General features: G+C 36.7%; 1 protein-coding gene and 1 long non-coding RNA gene across 3 annotated transcripts; both read right to left on the reverse strand.

The window, feature by feature from the left end:
* Positions 1 to 751: 751 nt before the first annotated feature.
* CUNH5orf46 (chromosome unknown C5orf46 homolog) lies at positions 752 to 14101 on the reverse strand. Of its 2 annotated transcripts, none has more exons than XM_031365604.1 (4): positions 13969 to 14101; positions 6991 to 7156; positions 5181 to 5236; positions 752 to 1975 (listed from the first exon to the last, which is right to left on the reverse strand). In XM_031365604.1, the coding sequence occupies exons 1-3, from the start codon at positions 14036 to 14038 to the stop codon at positions 5182 to 5184; spliced, it is 291 nt and encodes a 96-aa protein (XP_031221464.1). In that variant the 5' UTR covers positions 14039 to 14101; the 3' UTR covers positions 752 to 1975; position 5181. The 2 variants fall into 2 exon arrangements, with proteins under 2 accessions (XP_031221464.1, XP_031221463.1); XM_031365603.1 differs by having other exon boundaries at positions 5181 to 5239.
* Positions 14102 to 17887: 3786 nt separating this feature from the next.
* On the reverse strand, positions 17888 to 20149 carry LOC116087614. The gene is made up of 3 exons (XR_004117513.1): positions 20103 to 20149; positions 19823 to 20017; positions 17888 to 18169 (listed from the first exon to the last, which is right to left on the reverse strand). It is a non-coding gene; the product is annotated as an uncharacterized LOC116087614 (long non-coding RNA).
* Positions 20150 to 20366: the final 217 nt, after the last annotated feature.

Genomic DNA, 20366 nt, shown 5'->3' on the forward strand with positions numbered 1-20366 from the left:
GGTTGAGAAAATGTTCTGTAAAGAACTGAGTCTTACTGGAGTTCTTGAACAGCAACTATGTAGCCTCTCTCCAAATCCAGTGTTGACATTGTACCCTGTTCTTATCCCATCCTGAAAGGGTCAATTCAAATGGATGACAGAAGTGTGTTGTTTTCATGGGTATTGCACTGATTTGCTGCAGTAAATTTACTGCATAGGTATAAATTCTTGAATTAAAGTCTAAAAGAGGCTAAGGATATACCTTAGTGGTTAATAGTGCTTGGTGTGCAACTTAATTTTGGACCCAGCACCCAAGTAACAAGCTATATACTATATAATATATGGTATATACATACTAAGTTCTTGCCCAGACCTGTAAACCCAGCATTATGGAGGGTGGAAACAAGAGGCTTACTTGGACTGCCAATCAGTCAACACACTCAAGTTGCATATTCAAGGAAACACCCCATCTCAAAGAATTAAGGCAGAGTGATAAAAATAGAGAAGTCTGATGGATGCTCTCCTCTGGTCTTCACACTATCAGTGGCTCAGTGGCTCCTGGTGTCACATAGGTTCATACACCCACCACACACACACACACACACACACACACACACACACACACACACACCATAGAGGTTGCAACTCAGTGGAAAAAGACTTGCCTACATGTAAAAGTCTCTGGGATGCTTGTATCCCACAGTGCAATAAACAAACACTGTCAACCCCCTCCAAACAAAAACTATGAAAAGAGATTTTAGAATCACATTTGGTAGAAAGAAGCATTCTAATAGTCAGAAGCTGAGTTTAATACATATTTAGATAACTTGGCTAAGAAGGATATTATAGTTGAAACTGATATCATTCATCAAAATGCAAAGGACAGACTATCACAACTCACCATATAATGGAATATTCATCCTCATTTAATCTCATTTCATTTTCTTTTCCTATTAGGTTCAATATTCCATCCACCAATATCATTAAAAGTTCTTTGTGCTGTATGCAAACCTATCACAGATACATTTTTTTTAAAAAAAAAAAAAAAAAGCAAGTGAGACAAGCAAGAGTTATTGGTTGCCTTCAGGCTAAGATTGGAAATAGGAGTGGTGCTTGAGAAAGACAGGACGGAGGAACAACTCTGGTGAGCTGAATAGAGGAACCAGGATGGGTTGGTATTCTAGACCCCAGTGCTGCCATGTTTATCTTGCCCCATGACTTCAGTCTTGTCCCCTTGAACACATTAGGTCACTCTTGGGGAATGTGTCTGTCAAATGGACTGCTGTTGCTGTTAAGGACTCAGCTCTGTTCCCCGATGAGCCAGTGTGAAACGGCTGCACTCAGCAATTCAAGCACTGTGCATTCTAGAAGAGTAATAATGATCATGGAAGATAGACATTTGAATGAAAAGAAGATGTCCAGCTTTTAATTCTGCAACACAGGATATATGGCTCAAAAAATTTTGAATGGAAAACTTTTTAAAAAATCTGTAAAATATTGAAACTTCATATAGCTTTAGAAATTAAGAACCAAATTTTTTTTGGAGTAAGAATTAAGTCCTCTCTCTACTACATACTGTCATTTTTATTTTAAATGTGTTATTTTATCTTCTAGAGTCCATTAATATGTATGAATTGCAAATATGAAGAAGCCTTGACCTAGCTTTTGCACATATGCATATGTAATGTATAGTCTCATTTTTCCCTCATTAGAAAATGAAACACAGCATGGAAAATTCCAAGGAACAACAAATTCTCTATGAAGCCAGGTGTGTAATTCTAAAACTATAAGAGGATACTTATTTTCTGACTTTGCAGAAGAGGAGTACAAAGTCAAAGAGCTCAAATGAATTGTATTTGGCTGAAACTGGGGCTCAATTCCCAGTGACTTGCTGGGAGCTATCTTGAGGTCTTTGAATCTGCAGGAATTGTGAAACAGAACTGGATTTTCAGGATCTGGCTGTCCTTGATTTGTATAATTGCCAAATGGGTGTGACCTTCAAAACACAAATAGAGAGAACAATTGACTTTCTGATTTAGCAAATAGACCTAAGTCTTTCTACCTTTTCATTAAAATGTTAATGCTTCTGCACTTTGAAGCATGAGAGAACTTGCAATAAAATCAATGGCCATACATGTTTGAGGAAATAATTAACTAAAGTAACAGAAACAAACAACCCCCCAACAAAAATCAGGATACAGAAGCAAAGACACAGCAACAGGGACGAGGATGGGATGCATGAAGAACAATCTTAAGAACTGTTAAGAGACATTACTTTCACTATGATTTGGATATTTGGCAGAAGGAAGAGACACAGCAGTCGCATCCATCTCATGACTGGAGGAGAGCAAGCTGACCCAAGGAGATGCAATAGTGTGCCCAAATTTAATTCTGGTCATCATTTGCACCAGAACATTTTATTTAATTTACTTATTTTTAGGTAGGACATAGTAAATCTAAGCACAAGATTTGTGTATCCAAACTATATGTTTTCTTAATCCAAGTAATGTACATAGAAATTAAAATTAATAAAGGACATTCTAATCTATTTCTTCTGAAGATCTTAATTATCTAATGGGGTTTGTCAGGTTTTTTTGAGAAATGAAAGTATATAGACAAATGACTTAAGACCAAAAAAAGAGAGACAGAGAAAAAGGAAGAAAGAAAGGAAGAAAGAAAGAAAGGAAGAAAGAAAGAAAGAAAGAAAGGAAGGAAGGAAGAAAGAAAGAAAGAAAGAAAGAAAGAAAGAAAGAAAGAAAGAAAGAAAGAAAGGGAATATATTGAATCTAGTTGACTTCAAGTAATGGAGGGCAACAATATTTTGGAAACCCTAAGCCTGTTGAAAGCAACATCAGTGTTGGGGAGCTAAAGCTGAGGGTGAGGGGATCTTAGGTGTTCAGTTAATGGAGCATTATTATTTTTCTGATCTCCATAGTGCCCTTTCTTCATCAACACACAATCAATCAATTATTTGTTTATTTATTTATTTATTTACAACTCCATATTAAATCACTCCTCTTGGATCATGAGAGCATCTAGAGTTCATTAAGAAATCTCTCTGTTTACATCTTTTTTAAAAATGTATAGCTAAAAAAAGAAATCTCACCATTATTCTTAGGAACCATGACATTTCTTTAGTATTTCAAACTCAAAAGAAAGAAATGAGGCTTAGGGAGGCAGGGCTTCCTGTTGATGGAAGTATAGACAGCAGATGTCCACGGTACATGATGAACTTGTACCAGCATGGTCGTTTACTCCTCTTGTTGCCTCATCTACTTTATTCCTTCTACACCAAAGCCCAGATTGGTCCTGCAAGGATTTGGGCTATGGCCACAAATGATTGCAAGTGTGGAGTAGATGCCTGAATGAAAACAAGTATTTGGGCACTTGAAACTAGAGGAAAACTTTTCCCTGAGGAGAAGATGGAAACATGAGCACACAAGTCGGTGCTTTTAGAAGCTTATCTGGCTTTGGGAGCAAGGCAGGATTATGTGTCTTGGGCATATCTTGATTACAATGTCCAAGCCTTATCCCATCCTTAAAAGCTTATGATAAAGTAAACTATGTTCTAGGGTAATGTACGAGTGGCTTTCTGAACTCACATTGACCACACCCAAATTATGAAATGGAACCAGCAGATAAAAGGAACTTTCCCAGCCTAGATGGCAACAGAAGTTGAGAAAGGCCATGATTCTGGAGATGTACATCAGAGACATCAACTAATCAACAGGGAAGTGTTTTATTTAGCATGCATCAAGGCTTAATCATTAGTCTCAGCTGCTTCCTTCGAGGCTACTCTCTGCTCTCTAGTAGTGATATATGGCTTAGATATAGGATACAAAATCTTGGCATGAGGTGCAAGTCCTAGTCTTTTCCTCCTTCCTTATTAATATGGTCATATCAACAACATGGCCAAGCCTTCATTTCCCCACTTGTGAAACTTAAAATAGTAATGCTTGTCTTTCACAAAGACTATAAATTAGTTATATATCCAGCACTTAAAATGGGGCAGGAACTCATTTCATGTAGGTAGTGGTACTACTCTTTCATAGCTAAAATGTTTGTTTGTATATTTCAACTTAAGTTCTCAGGATATTATTGAGTAAAAAAAAAAATGGGTGCTCTGGGTATTCCAACCATAAAAGAAATGTGTATGACAAAGAAATGATTAGTGCTTTCTCCATGTGTTAGCCTCAGTCAATTCCACTCTTCCTATTATTACTGACCAACTGCATGACTGCCTGGTCCTTAGATTTTGATTTAAGTGTGTGCTGTCCTCTTATTTTATAGATGAACGTGTACAAAGTAAGCTAGAGTTTGGATGTGGAATGTTCTCCCAAATGTCTAGATTTAAAAGACTTGGTCCCTGGCTTAGTGATATTTGAGATGGTTAAAAAGATGAAAGGGTGGGGGCAGGTGGAAAGTCTTCACCTTTGAAAGTGTGACAGGAACGTGATTATGGGTTTCTAGTTTGTTCCTCTTTCTCTTCATGGACATGAGCTGAGGGGTCCATAGGCCCCTGCTTTGATACACTGAATGGATCACCAGTCTCTGCTATGATTCACTGCCTCACTATTGGCCCAAAGCAGTGATATCAATTATTGGAGATCAAAACCATGACCACTGAGACACAAAAATCAAAGATTGTTTTTATAACCTGATTATGTCAGGTATTTGTCTTTTTTGTTTTTGTTTTTTGTTTTTTGTTTTGTTTTTGGTTTTTTTTCTTTGGTCTTTCGAGACAGGGTTTCTCTGTATAGCCCTGGCTGTTCTGGAACTCACTTTGTAGACCAGGCTGGCCTCGAACTCGGAAATCCACCTGCCTCTGCCTCCCAAGTGCTGGGATTAAAGGCGTGCGCCACCACTGCCCGGCAAATGTCAGGTATTTGTCAAAGGGACAGAAACCTAACAGCAGGTTCTTAAGAGAAATATAGCATGGACCAGACCTCTTTACCCCTCACACCACACTCGGCTTCCTCCTTTAAGAGCCTAATGGGATGCTGGCACACAAGATGATAACAATATAGGGATTTTAATGTAACTTTAGAGACAAACTGCAATTAGAATAAAGAAGGAACCAAAACCTAACCTGTCTGGTTATATTTATGCATGAGTTTCCAAAAATCAAAGAATATAATTATCCAAACCCTTGTTTTCTTTGTCTACTATTCTATTTTACTTTTATTCAAGTTAAAAATCACCTTAGGAAGTCACTTTTGAAGGTTTCTCTCCAGGGTCGCCTTCAAGTTCCATAAAACTTCTTGAAAAAGAGAAGAGAGAGCAGGAGTTAGGTAGACTTACAGGAATGTTAATATGACCACATCTACCACATTGTCTCATTTTTCCTTTACTTTCTTAAATTTTTTTAAATTTAATTTTTTAATTTTCATTATTTTTTGAAATGGAGTCTCACTTGTTCCTTAATTTAGCATCATACTTGTGATCCTCCTGCCTCAACCTCCCAAGTAGTCTGGCTTACAGACCTGTGCTGCTGTGCTCAAAACTAAGCCTGCTCATCAGAACTGAGGCATAATTTTCTTCTCTAGATGTTCCTCCATAGCACTGAAGTAAGACCCAAGATTTTAACAATAGTTTATAGTTCTCACAAGCAATACATAGAACATTTAAGGTACAAGGGAACACTTATGCAACACTAAGTCCTGACCTTATCCAAACCTCTAGTAGCACAAAGGGGGAATCAGTTCTGAATGTAATAAGCATAGACAAGAAGGTAACATTTCTGAGCTTAGACCTTACAGGTCCCAAATGGAGCAGATAATAAACTTACGATGGCATAGTTTACATTTTGCATAAGGGGACTTCCCTAGTGAAAGAGAACAAAGGAGCAATTACTCTGTCTCCTTGCTTTGGTATGTTTTTGATGTGACATTATTAGCTATTTTTTATTATGCATTCGTTGAATGCTTTACTTATTACTTTCCATCCTGTTTCTGTTAATAATCATAAGGAGGCAACAGATGCAAATAAAACTTCCACAAAAAAGAAATGTAATAATAATATAAAATTATCTTTGAGTTTCAACAATGTGTGGAGAAAAATCATATGCAGAATACCATACAACCAAATTCATTGATTGAAGCATATCAAAGATTACTAGATGAGCCTCAACTACTCCTTTATAATGGATGTTGATTTATTGTTTGTTGAGTATAAGAAGCCAAGGATACTCCAGGAAAACATGAGAATCTGTATTTAAATAAAATACGAACACAATTTTCAGGCTTCATAGAACATTAGGGCTCAGCTATGAATGGTTAGGTATGGCTTTCATATCAGAATTACTCAGAAAGATTTTTAAAATATGTGCACCCTTAGCCTTGGTTTTTGGTACATATGCTATGGAAGACCAATTCAAACAATTCTCCACTGTATTTTGAAGCTGGTAGATAATAAAGCAGTTTTCTCAAATTCTGGTTGGGTGTCTATGTAAACACAAATTAAAGAATAACAGCTTTAGGGGGTCACAGAGTGAAAGAAGTATGAAGAACAAGGAGAGGTCATGTGAGAACCAAGCTCTGTCAAATCCAAGGACTATTAGAAAGCAGGCTGAGAATATTAGAAGGAATCTGGGCTAGATCATCCTTCATGGTGGCCAACACACTGATCCTGAGAGTTCTGCAGCTCACTTCCAATAAGAGATTATCAGTTATTTTATCTATTCTCTACTTGCTACCCAAACTCAAAACCAAACACAGTACTCATAACATTCATCATCAGGACCAAAACTTGTCTTCCAAGTTTTGATTCTGCATTCTTCTGCCTTCTTATGATGGTCCTGGATTTTTAAAGCATATGATAAAGATATCAACGAAGTGTTCTCATACCAGCAAAATTCAGGGAAATTAATTCATATATAAAATGTAGCTTAAGGTAGAGGGACTCCTGTTTCAATAAAATATAATGGATGCATTTGTTCCATTTCACTAGTTTTCAGGAGTGTGGTCATTATCTACAATAAGCTGGCAAAACAAGATTAATGTCAGTGCTTACGATCCTCTGGACATGGAGCGAAGGATGAAGTCCACTGCATTTTCAATGATCTCAGAACCCAGGATGCTTAAGAATTTGGGGAACCCTGGCTCTGGATTTTTACTGGAGTCATCTGGATTGTTGTCTGATTTCTCATCCGGCTTGTCATTATCATTTGGGTTGTCATCTGTAAACAAAAGTAATAAACAGAAAAGAGAGTCAGATGTGATTCTAAGCAACAAAAAAGGAAAATCTGTTTCTCACTTAGGAGCTCTTGAGCTCCTGGCTATCCGCCTGGTACCAAATTATGCCATTAATTACACCTTCCAGTTTTTACAACATTATCTCATTTAATTCTAATCTCAGAACAGTTTCTGTTTATCAGCTAGTTCTGGGACTTGGGCATGTACTGGTATCCAGTCAGCCTATTAGAGTGAGGTGTTAAAGAAAACTGACTTTTCTCAGAAACCTCAAATGCTATGAGTTCTTCAGCCAGTGTTGGGTTTAATGTGAGGATGCCCCCTTCTATGCTGAGATTTTACTTTGCATGGCTTGCGAAGGTCTTGGGCATATTGTCACAACTCTTGTGAGTTTGTGTGTATCTTTCCTAGTGTGTCTGAAAAACAATGTTTTCTGATGTTATCAACCATGTCTGGCTTTTACAATCTTTCCAACTCCTCTTCCATGATGATCCTTGAACCTTGGGGAACAATCATAGGATATGAATGTCCAGTTTGGGGGTGAACACTCCACTGTCTTGTTCTCTGCATGTTGACAAGTCAGAGGGTGTCTCTGAGTTAATTACTATCTGCTCCAAGTAGAGGCTTCTCTAATAAGGATGGAGAGACGCTCTTATCTACAGGTACAATAATTAGTCTGTACAGTTAAGGAGATAGCTAATGTACCTAATGTCAGTGCCAGCCTTAAGATACAGAAAACATAGGTGCTCAATGTAATGTAGGCCACTAGTGTTTCCATGTGGTTCCTGTAGCAATGGTAATGGAAATAGGGAAAATAAAATCTTCATGGGTAGTTTTCCTGAGCATACCTCTAGCAGAAAGTTCACATATATTGTATTCCTTTAATATCACAATTCTATGAAGTATGAAAATAACCAAGCCAATTTAAATTGGAAGAAATGAAGTTAGACAGAGATTTTTCAATGCTGCTTCTCAGAGAAAGAATTGCTAGGTTATAGAAATATAATCAAATGCCATCTTTGTTTGATATCAAAATCTAAATTTTTATAGTATTCTGTGATAAACTGTGTTCTTTGTGGGAAAAGTATGCAGCTTGTACTTTTTTATGATACATTTTTTATATAATTTATTTTTTATTTATAAATTATTATTTATATTTATTTTTATATTTTTATATAAAAATATATTTATATTTTTTATTTATATGATATTTTATGATATTTTATTTTTATTGATTTTTTTATGATGAACAGAAGATAAATGATAAACATTTTTGTCATTTTATATCATTTATTTGGTTTATAAACAATAGTTTTACAAATGCCATGTAATTTTTCTTTCTGGGTAATGATGTAAGATATGCAATTTCTAGCTTATTAGATGGAGATACTGAAATCTTTAAGGGCTAGAAGGCTGTGTAAAAGCACGATAAAGAAGGAACCCAAAGCATGGCTCTAGAGCTCATTCACCCAGTCCTTGATCAGCCATGATGGAGGATGCACGTGTGTCCCTTGGCTGTTAACAGTCATCATTTTCATGATATGAAAAGGCCTTGAAGAGTGGCATTAAACTACAGTGAGTTGCCTTCTCTCTGAATCCAGATAATATGATGAGGTAGGACCTTTCCTTTTTCATTTTATAAACAGGACTATAATACGGCCAGACTCTACATAAAATTACTTGGTGCCTTGGTCGTTTTTTGTTAAATATCAAATTATTTTTGGGATAAGGCTGATAAAAGTTATATAGGGTAGAATTACATTAACAATAGTACATTGCTTACTTGAAAATACAAATTTATAAGAAAATTAGTTTCATTTTTTTTTTACTGAAGCAACTATAAGTGCTAGAAAAAAATGAATTTTAGAAAAGTTCATTTATTGTCATGATCTCCTTTGTTTAAAAACCAAAGAATCTATTTTGTTCCTTATTCTAGAAGTTTATAAAACTTAAGATCAATACTAAGCATTGTTTGTATAAAAAAAAAAATTTAAGACACACATCAGTGTCTTTCTTTATCCTGCATACCCACTACAAGTTTTGATTCATAAAGTCTCAACTCCTTAACACTTCAGCCATAGCCTCATTTGAAGAATGTGTAGCTACCCCTCTTCCCAGGCTGGCAAATGATGAAAAAACAGTGTGTAATCTGTGCTCTATACAAAATTAGAAACTACTAGTAAAAATGGTATTAGATTTTGTAGGCACTTATAATTTACTATGGCATAAAGAAAGATTTGGTTGACTGCTTCTTCTGAGGCTTGTAACTGATAATAATCAACTATTCATTCATCTAGTAGTTGAGTTTTTTATTTAGAACACAGTTTGCTTTGGTTTGGTTTCTTTTAGAGTGGAGTATATACAGTGCCTTTTTACTTAAGATTTAAAATAAAGATGGAGATTCTCACATAAAGGTCTGGGACCAAGGTGCCCAGAATGGGTTTATTTCCACTGTGAGAAGAAGCGCGAGATTCCTTTTGCAGAGTTTCTGCCATGCAGTGCTGTGTTAGTATCTCCTCACACACCTTTATTCTTATCTTACTCCAAGCTGGAGCTACAGTTTCCAAGGGAAAACTGAGATGCTCTGGGAAACTAAACAAACTACCTAAAGTCACTCAGGAAAAAGCAACTGAGCTAGTGTATGAATTCCATCTAACTCCAGGATACATGGTCTTCATGTTATATTACATTACCTTCATAGAATGATTCTCCAAGGTTACCAGCTATGTGCAAAGCAAAAATTTCCTACATAAAGTAGGAGCCCCTCCCTTTCAATAAAATAACAGTTTTACACACTCTTAATGTAATATTAAATATTACCTTTTCAACACCCTAGAGGACGGAAACCTGGGGGCTAGTCTCAGTCTTTGAGCCACATGCATATTCATCAGCATTAGTATATGTTGTGCAACGTGGTTTAAGGTTCCACAAACTTATTTTTCTTTTTTCTTTCAGCAAAATATTATTCATGTACTTTTAGAAATTAGACTTAACCACGGTCTTTTAGTTTCTTCATTGGAATGTTGTAAGGATGAAAAGTATTATATATGTGTTTATGTGTATATAGAGATATAACCATAGTATGTATATATATATACATATATATACATATAGTATGTATACATATATACATATATATTTATATATATAGTATACTACCTCTCAGAGAATCAGACACAGAATAAGTTAATAGCAATTTATCTATGGTACCATTAGTGTTATTATTAACAACAGCAACACAGTTATAGTAACTTCATTTTCCTTTAACATTTAGAATATTATGAAAATGTAAAATGCTATTGGAATGCCCAGAAATCTCAACTCATAATGTCTATAATTAAATATTTTCTATTTTAAAATATAACAAAGAGTAGGCATTATTTACATTTAGTATTCAGCTGCCTTTCTTAACTGAATGTGATTATAAAATTCTGTGCAAATACAAGAAACATATAGAATTCTACATTTTACAAAGTGATTATAAAAGCATGCTCATTTTCTGTGGTAACATCAATAGTTATGGTATTTTTTAAAGAGTTATTTATTTATTTAATGACTTATCCATTTATTTATATTATGTATATATGTGCCTTATCTATATATATACCTACATGCTAGAAGAGGGTATCAGATCTACATCACACTAGGGATTGAACTCAGGACCTCTGGGAGAGCAGACAGTGCCCTTAACCACTAAGCCACATCTCTAGTCCCTAAATGTGTTATCTTATAGGCAAGGAAATTAACACTTAACACTGTACTTATTTAACTAGTTTCAGAAGTTATAAGGTTACCTGAGAATTGTCTTTACAACATAAATCTCACCCTTCCCATCACTGTGCTGATAACTTTAGAAGCAGAGTCAACACAGACATTCCTGGGTGCCTCTCTGCCCTAATTCTTTTGCATTGTTCATCTGGGTTTCATACTGGTGATCTGGAGCGGTGAGTACTGCTAGCTACACATGAAGGGGCCTGTTGTCAGGTGGTTACACATCCTGCTTTCTGCCATACCCTGAACACAGGCAAGTCAAGAATTCAGCCTTCTGCAGACAAAATGTTGAATTGCTAAATGAGAATGATGATGTGCTCTCGGTCCTCTGTGTGCCTCCTGGGACACAAAAGACATATATGCTTGGTTGCAGTGGGAAGAACCTAGGAAAAATTTCTCAATTAGAGACACTTTCACTTGTGCCTGTACTAAAAATGCTTGCCCTCTGCCAGCTTAGTTTACTAATCTACACCAACCAAGGACAATGAGAAAATGGGGTGTTTATTTAGTAGGATTATTATGAGAGCCGATTAAGTGACAATACTTTGCTACTTGACCTCCAAGGTCAACTGGTTCCTAGGGGACATGTCCTGTAGCTCTGAAGTCACTTGTCCTGTTGCTCAGGGAGGCCATGGAGAAAAAACTGATTGTGATATAACCACTGCCTAGTTTACAAACAGGAGGATCAACATAGAAGAAAAACCTCCCTTAGTGCTTCCAAGTGAAGCCATGGCCAAGCAAGGCCTTTGATGTTTCAGCAGAAGATGAGACAAATGGTATGAGGAAAGCCAAGGGAGCCAGGACAGGTGTTCCTCTGGATTCCAACAAACCACTGAGGATCAGAACCTCAACTGGCCTTGATTACAAAATGAAAATGATTAATTTGGGGCACTGGCAGGATCTTAAACACCTGACAGGAAAGCACAGCCAAAGACTAAGGCGTATGTTGATTAATTGTCCAAGGAATCATTAATACTCATTAATGTTAAGCTCAAGTATATATGAGATGTTGCTTAGACAGCCATTTCTCATCGATGCTTTACTTCTTAATAAGGAAATTGCTACTCAAGATGAAGGACATCAGGATGTTGGTTCAATTTGGCATTGCACTTCTTACTTGCAGCCAAGAGAGCTGGGGCCATTGTTATGCTCAGCTGAAAATCATGGAATAGATAAATTTCTACTTTGTCTCTCCCCCGCTAGAAACCATTTGGACAGGACCTAACACTGTACTTCCATACACTTCAGCAGCTACTGAAGCACCTAAAATGTGTATCCTGAGTCCATCACTCTTGAGACCAATCTGTAGGACAAAAGAAAAACTTAAAAAAAAAAAAAAACAAGACTAATGTATGCATGCTTTTGTGGGCCCATCAATATATTCTAGTGGGCTTTGATTTGGGTGTTATTAAAATACCCTCTGTTTTAGTTTTCCCTGATTATTTGTCTAGAGCTTGTAATGCTAATATCCCATCTTTACTTCTCTTTCACATCTATTTCAAGGCAATAGTCAAGGACTTCCTTTCCTCCCTAAACACAGCCTTTATGAAATTATCAATGCCTGTTTAAGGTCTTTCTGATAGACCCACTGCATTGGTACCCCAACTGCCATGCCCAACATACTTTCACTATAAGAAGCCGTATTGGTCATTGCCATACTTCCAGAAAAGCATTTAGACTTACTTTTTATGAAGGGTGAATAATGAGAACAGAGGTAAAAATTGGCTAAGCAGATTAGGGTAAAAACCAAAAACCAAAACCAACCAACCAAACAAAAAACAACCTAGGAATACTCAGTTCTTTCTCCACTAAAAGTAAGAAATGTATTTGGATCACATGGTAACCTTGTCTTTGCCAGAGACCAAAGATGCCAGAGGTGTTTTGGGGAAGGAGTGTCTCTGATACCTGATATGGTCCCTAAATGATTTTAAAGTTAGTGAGTTAGTGGAGAGTAGCTATAAAGCAATAAAGGCCCATGAATATAAGACACCTTTCAGTAAAGAGAATAGATATATGGTTGGGTAAAGATCTAACATTCCACTTGTGCTAGGTTAATCACCTGGCTAAGGTACCACCTCTCACAAAGAAGGGAGGTGAGCTCACCTCAAGCAATGCCAACGAGATAAGTGTAATAATTATCACCTTAAAGAGATACTGTAATTTCCCTCCCAGATTTCCCACCCCTAGCACAGTAACTTACTTGGTTGCAGCCAGGCAACTTGGTGACTCTGCTAGATTGTCTAAACTACTCAGAAAGTGTAACTTTTCATCTTCTTCTATCTCTACATTAAGCATGTACCTTCCCGTATCACTTTAGATTGTTTAGATACTGTAGGCCTTCTTAATGCCGTAAGTCCCCTCTCTGCCGTGGGTCTGTCTGCTACCACATGTCTGATATCCATACTGGTAACTCAAATAGAATTACTTATTTTTCTGTGGCCAAGAAGCTGCTGAGATATACAAACTGCTTGGGGTGTTTTGTTTTAAACACTAATAAATCTGTCCTCAAACTTAAAAAAATTATCATACATGATGACAATAGTGTTTAGTATTCTTTGGTGATTATTATTAACCAGGCACTATTCTAAACTGTCGCCTCTTTAATTTTTATGATAAATTTGTGAGACCATTCCTTTATTTGTTTAACATCTACAGGTATTAGATAACATGCCTTAATTTACATTTCTCTTTAATGATCTTCATCATTGAATATTATTAGTTATAATTATCAAAACACCCCCACAGTCATTTATCAAAGAAAGTAATATAATAAAAATAGTGTTGCTTGATCATTTAGAAGTATAAGAAAGGATTCTTTAAATATCATACATTTACTGAGAATGGAGGATACAACAAAAATTTAGCTTAAAAAAACCTGCTTTCTGTATTAGATGTGTTCCCAACGGCCCAGCCCAGTGTTCTTTCTGCGGTGCCAAATGCTCCTCCCCTTCAGTGCTCTGGATCAGTGCTAGCTTCCACCCAGTCACAACTATGGCCAGCTTTTTGGGCTGTGATCAGAAACACTTACCTGCCCTGCATGTCAGGATTAGGGCACTCAGGCCCAGGACAACCACCAGGCGAAGAACGGAGACAGCCATTCCTGTTGTCCTGGGTATTGGTGCAGATAAGTTGCCAAGGTGCACCTGAAGCTTTGCTCAATTTATAGGACAGTTGTGATGACATCACCTGCTGTGAAATGTAGGCAGTTGCACAAGACATCTACACGGCTTGCGCTGACATCTCTACCAATGAGCTCTGCCCCGCCTTTCAAAATCAAAGTAATTGAGTTTCTTTTTTTTGTTGTTGTTTTTTTCTCCCTTTTCTCCATTTTCTCGTCCCCCCCCCCATTTTCTCTTTGTCCCTATATTTCCTTTAGACAGGAGCAATTCTAAGGTTTCTCTTGTTCCACTCCTAATAGGCTCCCATCAGTTTTTCTATCACATGTGACTTTTGCCTTAACTTCCACTTTCTCATTATGTTTCTTGTTCCTCTCTTAGGGTGGACAAACAAGTTCTGTAGTTGATAGCACTCTCGTAACTCCTCATTTACATTCACTAAACATTAAAAGTTAGGATTTGCATATGTGACAGAACATTTAATTTTGTCTTTCTGAGACTAAGGCACCTTATTAATATAATATTATCCAGCTTTTTCCACACTCCAGAAACCATAATTTCATTTTCTTAGCAGTTTAACAAAGGCATATAGTGTGTGTATATATGTACATATATATATGTGTGTGTGTATATATGTACATATATATGTGTGTATATATATACATATAGGCCATATTTTCATTTCCTAGATAGCACATACGGTCTTTTGAGTATATATGACCAAGAAGAGTTCAGCTAAGCTGTATGATAGCTCTACTTATCAGTTTGTTGATGAACCTCCATATTGGCTGCATTTGTTTGCACTCCCACCAACAATGGATAAGGATTCCTCTTTGTCCAAACTCTTATCAGTCACTATTGTCATTTGTTGTCCTGGTCATAGCCAGATTAATTGTGATAAGATAGAAATATCCACATGGTTCATATTTCTTTTTGCCTCACGGTTGAGGATGTTGAATATGTAAAATACATATTCATTGATATTTGTGTTCCATCTATTCAGATCTATCTATTCATCAGCCCATGTTTTAAATGACAGTTTGGGGTTTAGGTGTTTCATTTTTGCTATTCTTTATGTATTCTGGATATCAGTTTCATCTCTGAGGGATAGGTGGTACATGTATCTAATATTGCGTAGGCTGTCTGTTTGTCTGATCGTAGTTTGCTTGCTGTGCAGAAGCATTTTAATTTCATGTAGTCCCCAATGCTGATACAGAGGGATATTTCCCACACACTGCTTCAGAAAGTCCTTGCCTCTACCTACAACCTCAAGTGCATTTCCTGTGTTTTCTGCTGAAAGAATCAGCATTTTTTTTTGTTTTCAGTTAGTGCACTTGATTCATTTTAATTGCTCTTTTTTTTTTCATGCTGCACAGGGTGAGAGATGTGGATCTGAGTTTGTAGATATCTGTTTATATTGGCACCTTTTGTTAAACAGACTTTATATATACAATATAATTTTCTTCTGAATGCCTATGATCTTACTCACATAACTAGAAAAAATGCAAACATTTGTTGGGGAACAGAAAAGGCCATGCATAGACAAAACATTTTTAATTCATTATTTATTTTTTAAATAAAGTTTTGTTTATTCTTTAAGAATTTCATATGCTATATTTTAATCATATTATTTCTCCCACCCCAGATCCTCCCCCCATCCCTACCCACCCAACTTCATATTCTTTCTCTCTCTTGAATAAATAGAAACTAGCAAGCAAACAAAATAAGCATAATGTCCAGTTTTTGTTGATTAACTAACTGCTCCTGGGCAAGGAGGCTTGCCTAGGAGTGTGGTTGATAGATCTACCATAACTCCACTGAAGAAAACTGACATTCCATTTCCCACCATTTATCAATTACAAATAGCTTCTCTTAAGCTGAATGAATATTGCAAGAAATATCACAATATCTGACTTGAAATTATACTTTGGAGCTTATAAGCTAAGCCTTCTATTCACACAAAATATATTTTTACAAATTTTATAAAATTTACAAAAAGTTATTTTACAAAGTCACCAAGAGTATACACTGGATAAAATAAAGGTTTTTCAGATGGGGAAATTTTCTAATGTGTACCTATCTACAACACTGAACTATATCTTTGAGGTAAAGTTTCAGTGCAAGTCTCAATAGATATTATGTAAATTATTAAGCATCAAGTAAAACATCATGTTAACAATATGTTCTATGTACCCATTAGTGCATGGGAGTCTCCATGTTTGGAGCTGACTTCCCATTCACGGGTAAACATGCTCTCTCAGAGCATATTTCTTTGTCTCTGTTCATACTCTTTCTTATTGCTGGAATAACGTCCCCATCTCCTCTCTCTGGAGCATTACAATTTCTTCCTCTGGCTTGTGTCCAATGTACACATTCTGTGTAATTATTATGATATCCATTGTACCTTACTCTAGGTGGATCTTCTTTCTTCTTTAACTGCCCTTAGAACCTTTAATTTCATTGTCCAAGAGTTAATGACTTTAATTGTTCTCTCTTCCTACATCCTGTGAATCTATCTATCTATCTATCTATCTATCTATCTATCTATCTATCTATCTATCACATATCTCCTGTCTTTTCTAATTATCTATCTAAAAATTGTCAAAAATAAATAAGTACATACTTAAAAAGGTCTTTTGAGCTATTCCTCTCAAAGACTGGACACTCAACCTCCTTAAAATTTGCTGTGTAGACAGTCTCTACCATCAGGAAGCCTTCATTAAGCTAGCCTCTTGGCATTTGCTACACTGCTTATAATGGAACACTGTGCTTATATTGTGACTTCTATGAGCTGTGTCATGGATTCTGCCATGTGGTTGAGTTTGCTGAGAAAAAAAAATAGTATGTAAGAACAATCCAGACGGGCTTTTTAAAAATACACTACAGGGTAGCAAAAGCTATAGACAATGCAACTATGGCAAAATTCTGATGTCTTTTTGGGATATAAATGAGATAGAGCTGGTAAAACTTTGAGTGAACTGTTTTCATTGGTTGGATAGCAAGAAAAGGACATTGCTAGCTATAAGTAGCAGATTTCAGCAAGTGGTCTGCATATAGAAGATAACTAATTAATATGAAATAAATGAATTATTTAAGGAATACTTTTGAGAGGAGAAACCTAACCTGGATGCCTCAAGTAGCTCTGTCAACCACTATCTGTGTGACAATGACTGGTACCACTCTGAGCTTCAGCTGCTTTATCTATAAAAGCAGGACAATATATTTTCTGTCCTATGTCTCCGTAGTACATTAAATAACAATGATGAAATGTCTGATAATCTGTAAGGAGCCTTTCATGCACGTCTAGCTAATAGCAGTTAATCATCTGTGCCTTGTCACCCATAGACACAATCAAATGAACTTGCTTTAGATAAGGAGAAAATGAAGAAGGGTTTTACATAAGCTGGTAAAAGGATGCAGAGGCTCTTTTTCTAGAACATGTGTCCAATTTGGTTAGGAAGTATGCAAATGCAAGAAGAACATTTTAGCTCCTTCTTTCCTATATTTTATCTTCCTTTCCCTGACAATTTATTTCATATAATCTCACCCCTTTCACTGGGATTGTCTCAGGAAATAAATGACACTTAACTGTGCAAGAAACATTGAGATTAAGACTACTATTCCTAACAGAATATTTTGGCTATATCATAAATTAGATAAAACACATAAACAAAGTTGTCTGAAGCCACCATTATTATCTTTACTTTATATAATGAAATACAAGTTTAGAAAGATTAGGTAGTTTGTCCAAGGTTACAAATCCTGTGTGAGACAGGACAAAGTATTGGACCCAAAGTTGTGTGATTCCAAAGAATCTGCTTGTAACTCTGATGTTATTTTCACTGGCACCCCTGAGCTGCTCTGATAAAGTGCCTAGACCAGGCCATTGGTGCTGCAGTCCCCAGCCTAATTCACCAATCCATCTGCATCTCCTCTGTTCCTTGTATTAACGTTTTTTATTTCTTATTGGCCTCTGAAGGAAACGTTGGTATTCTGTATTCACGTTTGCTTGAACTCAGGTTGGAGTACAAGATGGGCAGGGTCCACAGGAGCTCCTTAATTCTTGACAGAAGGTTAACAGGAGATAAAACTTCAGGATCAAACACACTATAGCTGGTTACAGGCAAAGATAAGTTAGCAATTAGAATCTATCAGATATTCTACACAGTACAGCTGTATTAAGATCACTTGTTATTGAGGTAAAGTTGATTTTATTCTTTTATCTAAAATCTTAATAGGGAAACCTATACTTATTTTATTTGTTGAATCTAGGGTCCATGTTCGGTTGTTCTCTCATAAGTGTTTTCACACATAAAAAAATTATATCACAAAGTTATATAGAAGACCAAAAGGAGTCAAATATATATAATAAAGGGATGGTCTATAAAAATGAATAGTACATGAAGAGCTCAAAGCATAGATGATCCTCATGTTTCTCAACCTGTGGGTCATTTGACACCCTGGCTCTTGCACAGGGGTCACCTGAGACCATCAGAAAACACAGATCCTTATAATTTAAGAAAGTAGCAAAATTACAGTTATGAGTTAGCAACAAAAATTATATGGCTATAGAGGTCACCACAACATGAGAAAGTGTATTAAAGCATCACAGGATTAGAAGGTTGAGGACCACTGCACTAGATGCTCTTTAATAAGAGAACTGGGGTATGTTTTCCTGAGTCTTCTCAAAGAGAATCCTACCTGGAATGTGTATGCCCCCGTATTCCTCATTAAAAAGTCATAAAGACCTTCTTTCATTCCAGCTACATCTCAGCTGAGGTTTGTGGACATGCCCCGTTAGGGATATTTATATTCCAGGTGAGGCTCCAGTCCTCAGCTGTTAAAGCATGGCAGTGTTCTGTCGTTTTAAGGCCTTCCTATCTGAGGCTTGTCACTTAGCCATTTCTCATGACTTAGACTCACTTATCGATTATTTATTCACTGTGCATTTTAAACTTGTACTATTTGCCACCTATTCACCTTAGCATCAGAAATACACAAAACGGTAATCCTATCTTGCTTAAGAAGACAAGCTTGTAACCAAGCAGTTCCAGTAGCTATAGGAGAAATAGATGCTAATGGAGGTGCAGAGTGTCCTACTGGACATCAGCAGGATGTAAAGGGTCATGGAGGGACATTCGGATGCTAAAAGGTAATTATATGAGTGTTAGCTATGCAACAGAGTTGTAGAAAAGACACACTTTAGGCAAGAAGGATGATGCATATACAGGCAGAGGCTCCTGGAAGAACAGAGCCTAACTCTAGAAATTAACTTTCCACTTATAGAGTGAACATGTTAGAAATAACCATTAAAGCAAGCTTACGGGAGTCTGAGTTTTTTCAACTGGTGCACATGTTAGGAAGAGATAAAGGGGTGAAAAAAAAACCAGGCAAGAAGAAGTGGGATGGGGAAGGAGGAAGAAAGAAATGTTTCCAGGGACGGAATAAGAGTCCACTAAATGTTAAAATTTTTGCCAGTGCTCTTCAGCAGCTAGTACTCTGCCATGCTTTCTAGCCAGAATTTGTTTGTTTGTTTGTTTGTTTTTTGAGACAGGGTTTCTCTGTATAGCTCTGGCTGTCCTGGAACTCACTCTGTAGACCAGGCTGGCCTCGAACTCAGAAATCCTCCTGCCTCTGCCTCCCAAGTGCTGGGATTCTCTAGCCAGAATTTTAAAAATCACCCTCTCATCCACCCAGATGCTACATAGAAATGCAAATTTTCTTTAGCTCTTTATCACCAAGAGCCTAGAGTTGCCACCTATTCACCTTAGCATCAGAAAACCATTTTCTCAACAAGGTCCTGGGGATTCTCTTCTCAGATATCCTTAAAGTCTTCTTCTCCTCCTCAGTGGGCTTCACTCCTGAGGTTTTGTCTGGCACATGGAAAGAGCAACCCAAATCTTCTTGTTTGTGATAGTCTCCATCCCAGGTTGTCCTCTACAGTGCTGCCATTTTTCTTCCCTTTATAAAACAATAATTATGTTATGTTATATTCTCTGTCATTTTTCTCCCCTCCTAATAGTTTCTATGGCTTCTCACTACATACAGGTAAGCTCTCCCATGTTTCATCCACATTTGTTGCTTGAGGCTTACTCACAGGCATATAGGAGAATAAATTCTAAAGCACAGGTCAGATAGCCACCAATGAATTTGTGACTTCATCAGAGGGAGAATTTGCCTGGCATGTACTGGAATGCACACACTGGTTGTTTACATCAAATGCACAGGCTGGGTTGGCGTCTATAACCCTACTTACTAAATCACTTAGCATTCTCTGAGTTCCTGAGTTTCTGTTTGTCAAGTTGCTTAT

The sequence above is a fragment of the Mastomys coucha genome, unplaced genomic scaffold (genome assembly GCF_008632895.1).
Source record: "Mastomys coucha isolate ucsf_1 unplaced genomic scaffold, UCSF_Mcou_1 pScaffold13, whole genome shotgun sequence".
Classification (NCBI taxonomy): domain Eukaryota; kingdom Metazoa; phylum Chordata; class Mammalia; order Rodentia; family Muridae; genus Mastomys; species Mastomys coucha.

Excerpts from the sequence above, each read along its gene's own strand:
- CUNH5orf46 (XM_031365603.1), bottom strand. The coding sequence starts at position 14,038 with ATGGCTGTCTCCGTTCTTCGCCTGGTGGTTGTCCTGGGCCTGAGTGCC. Across the intron at positions 7,157-13,968 it reads AATCCTGACATGCAGGGCAG|ATGACAACCCAAATGATAAT; the intron begins GTAAGTGTTTCT and ends TTTTGTTTACAG. Across the intron at positions 5,240-6,990 it reads CGCTCCATGTCCAGAGGATC|AAGTTTTATGGAACTTGAAG; the intron begins GTAAGCACTGAC and ends CTCTTTTTCAAG.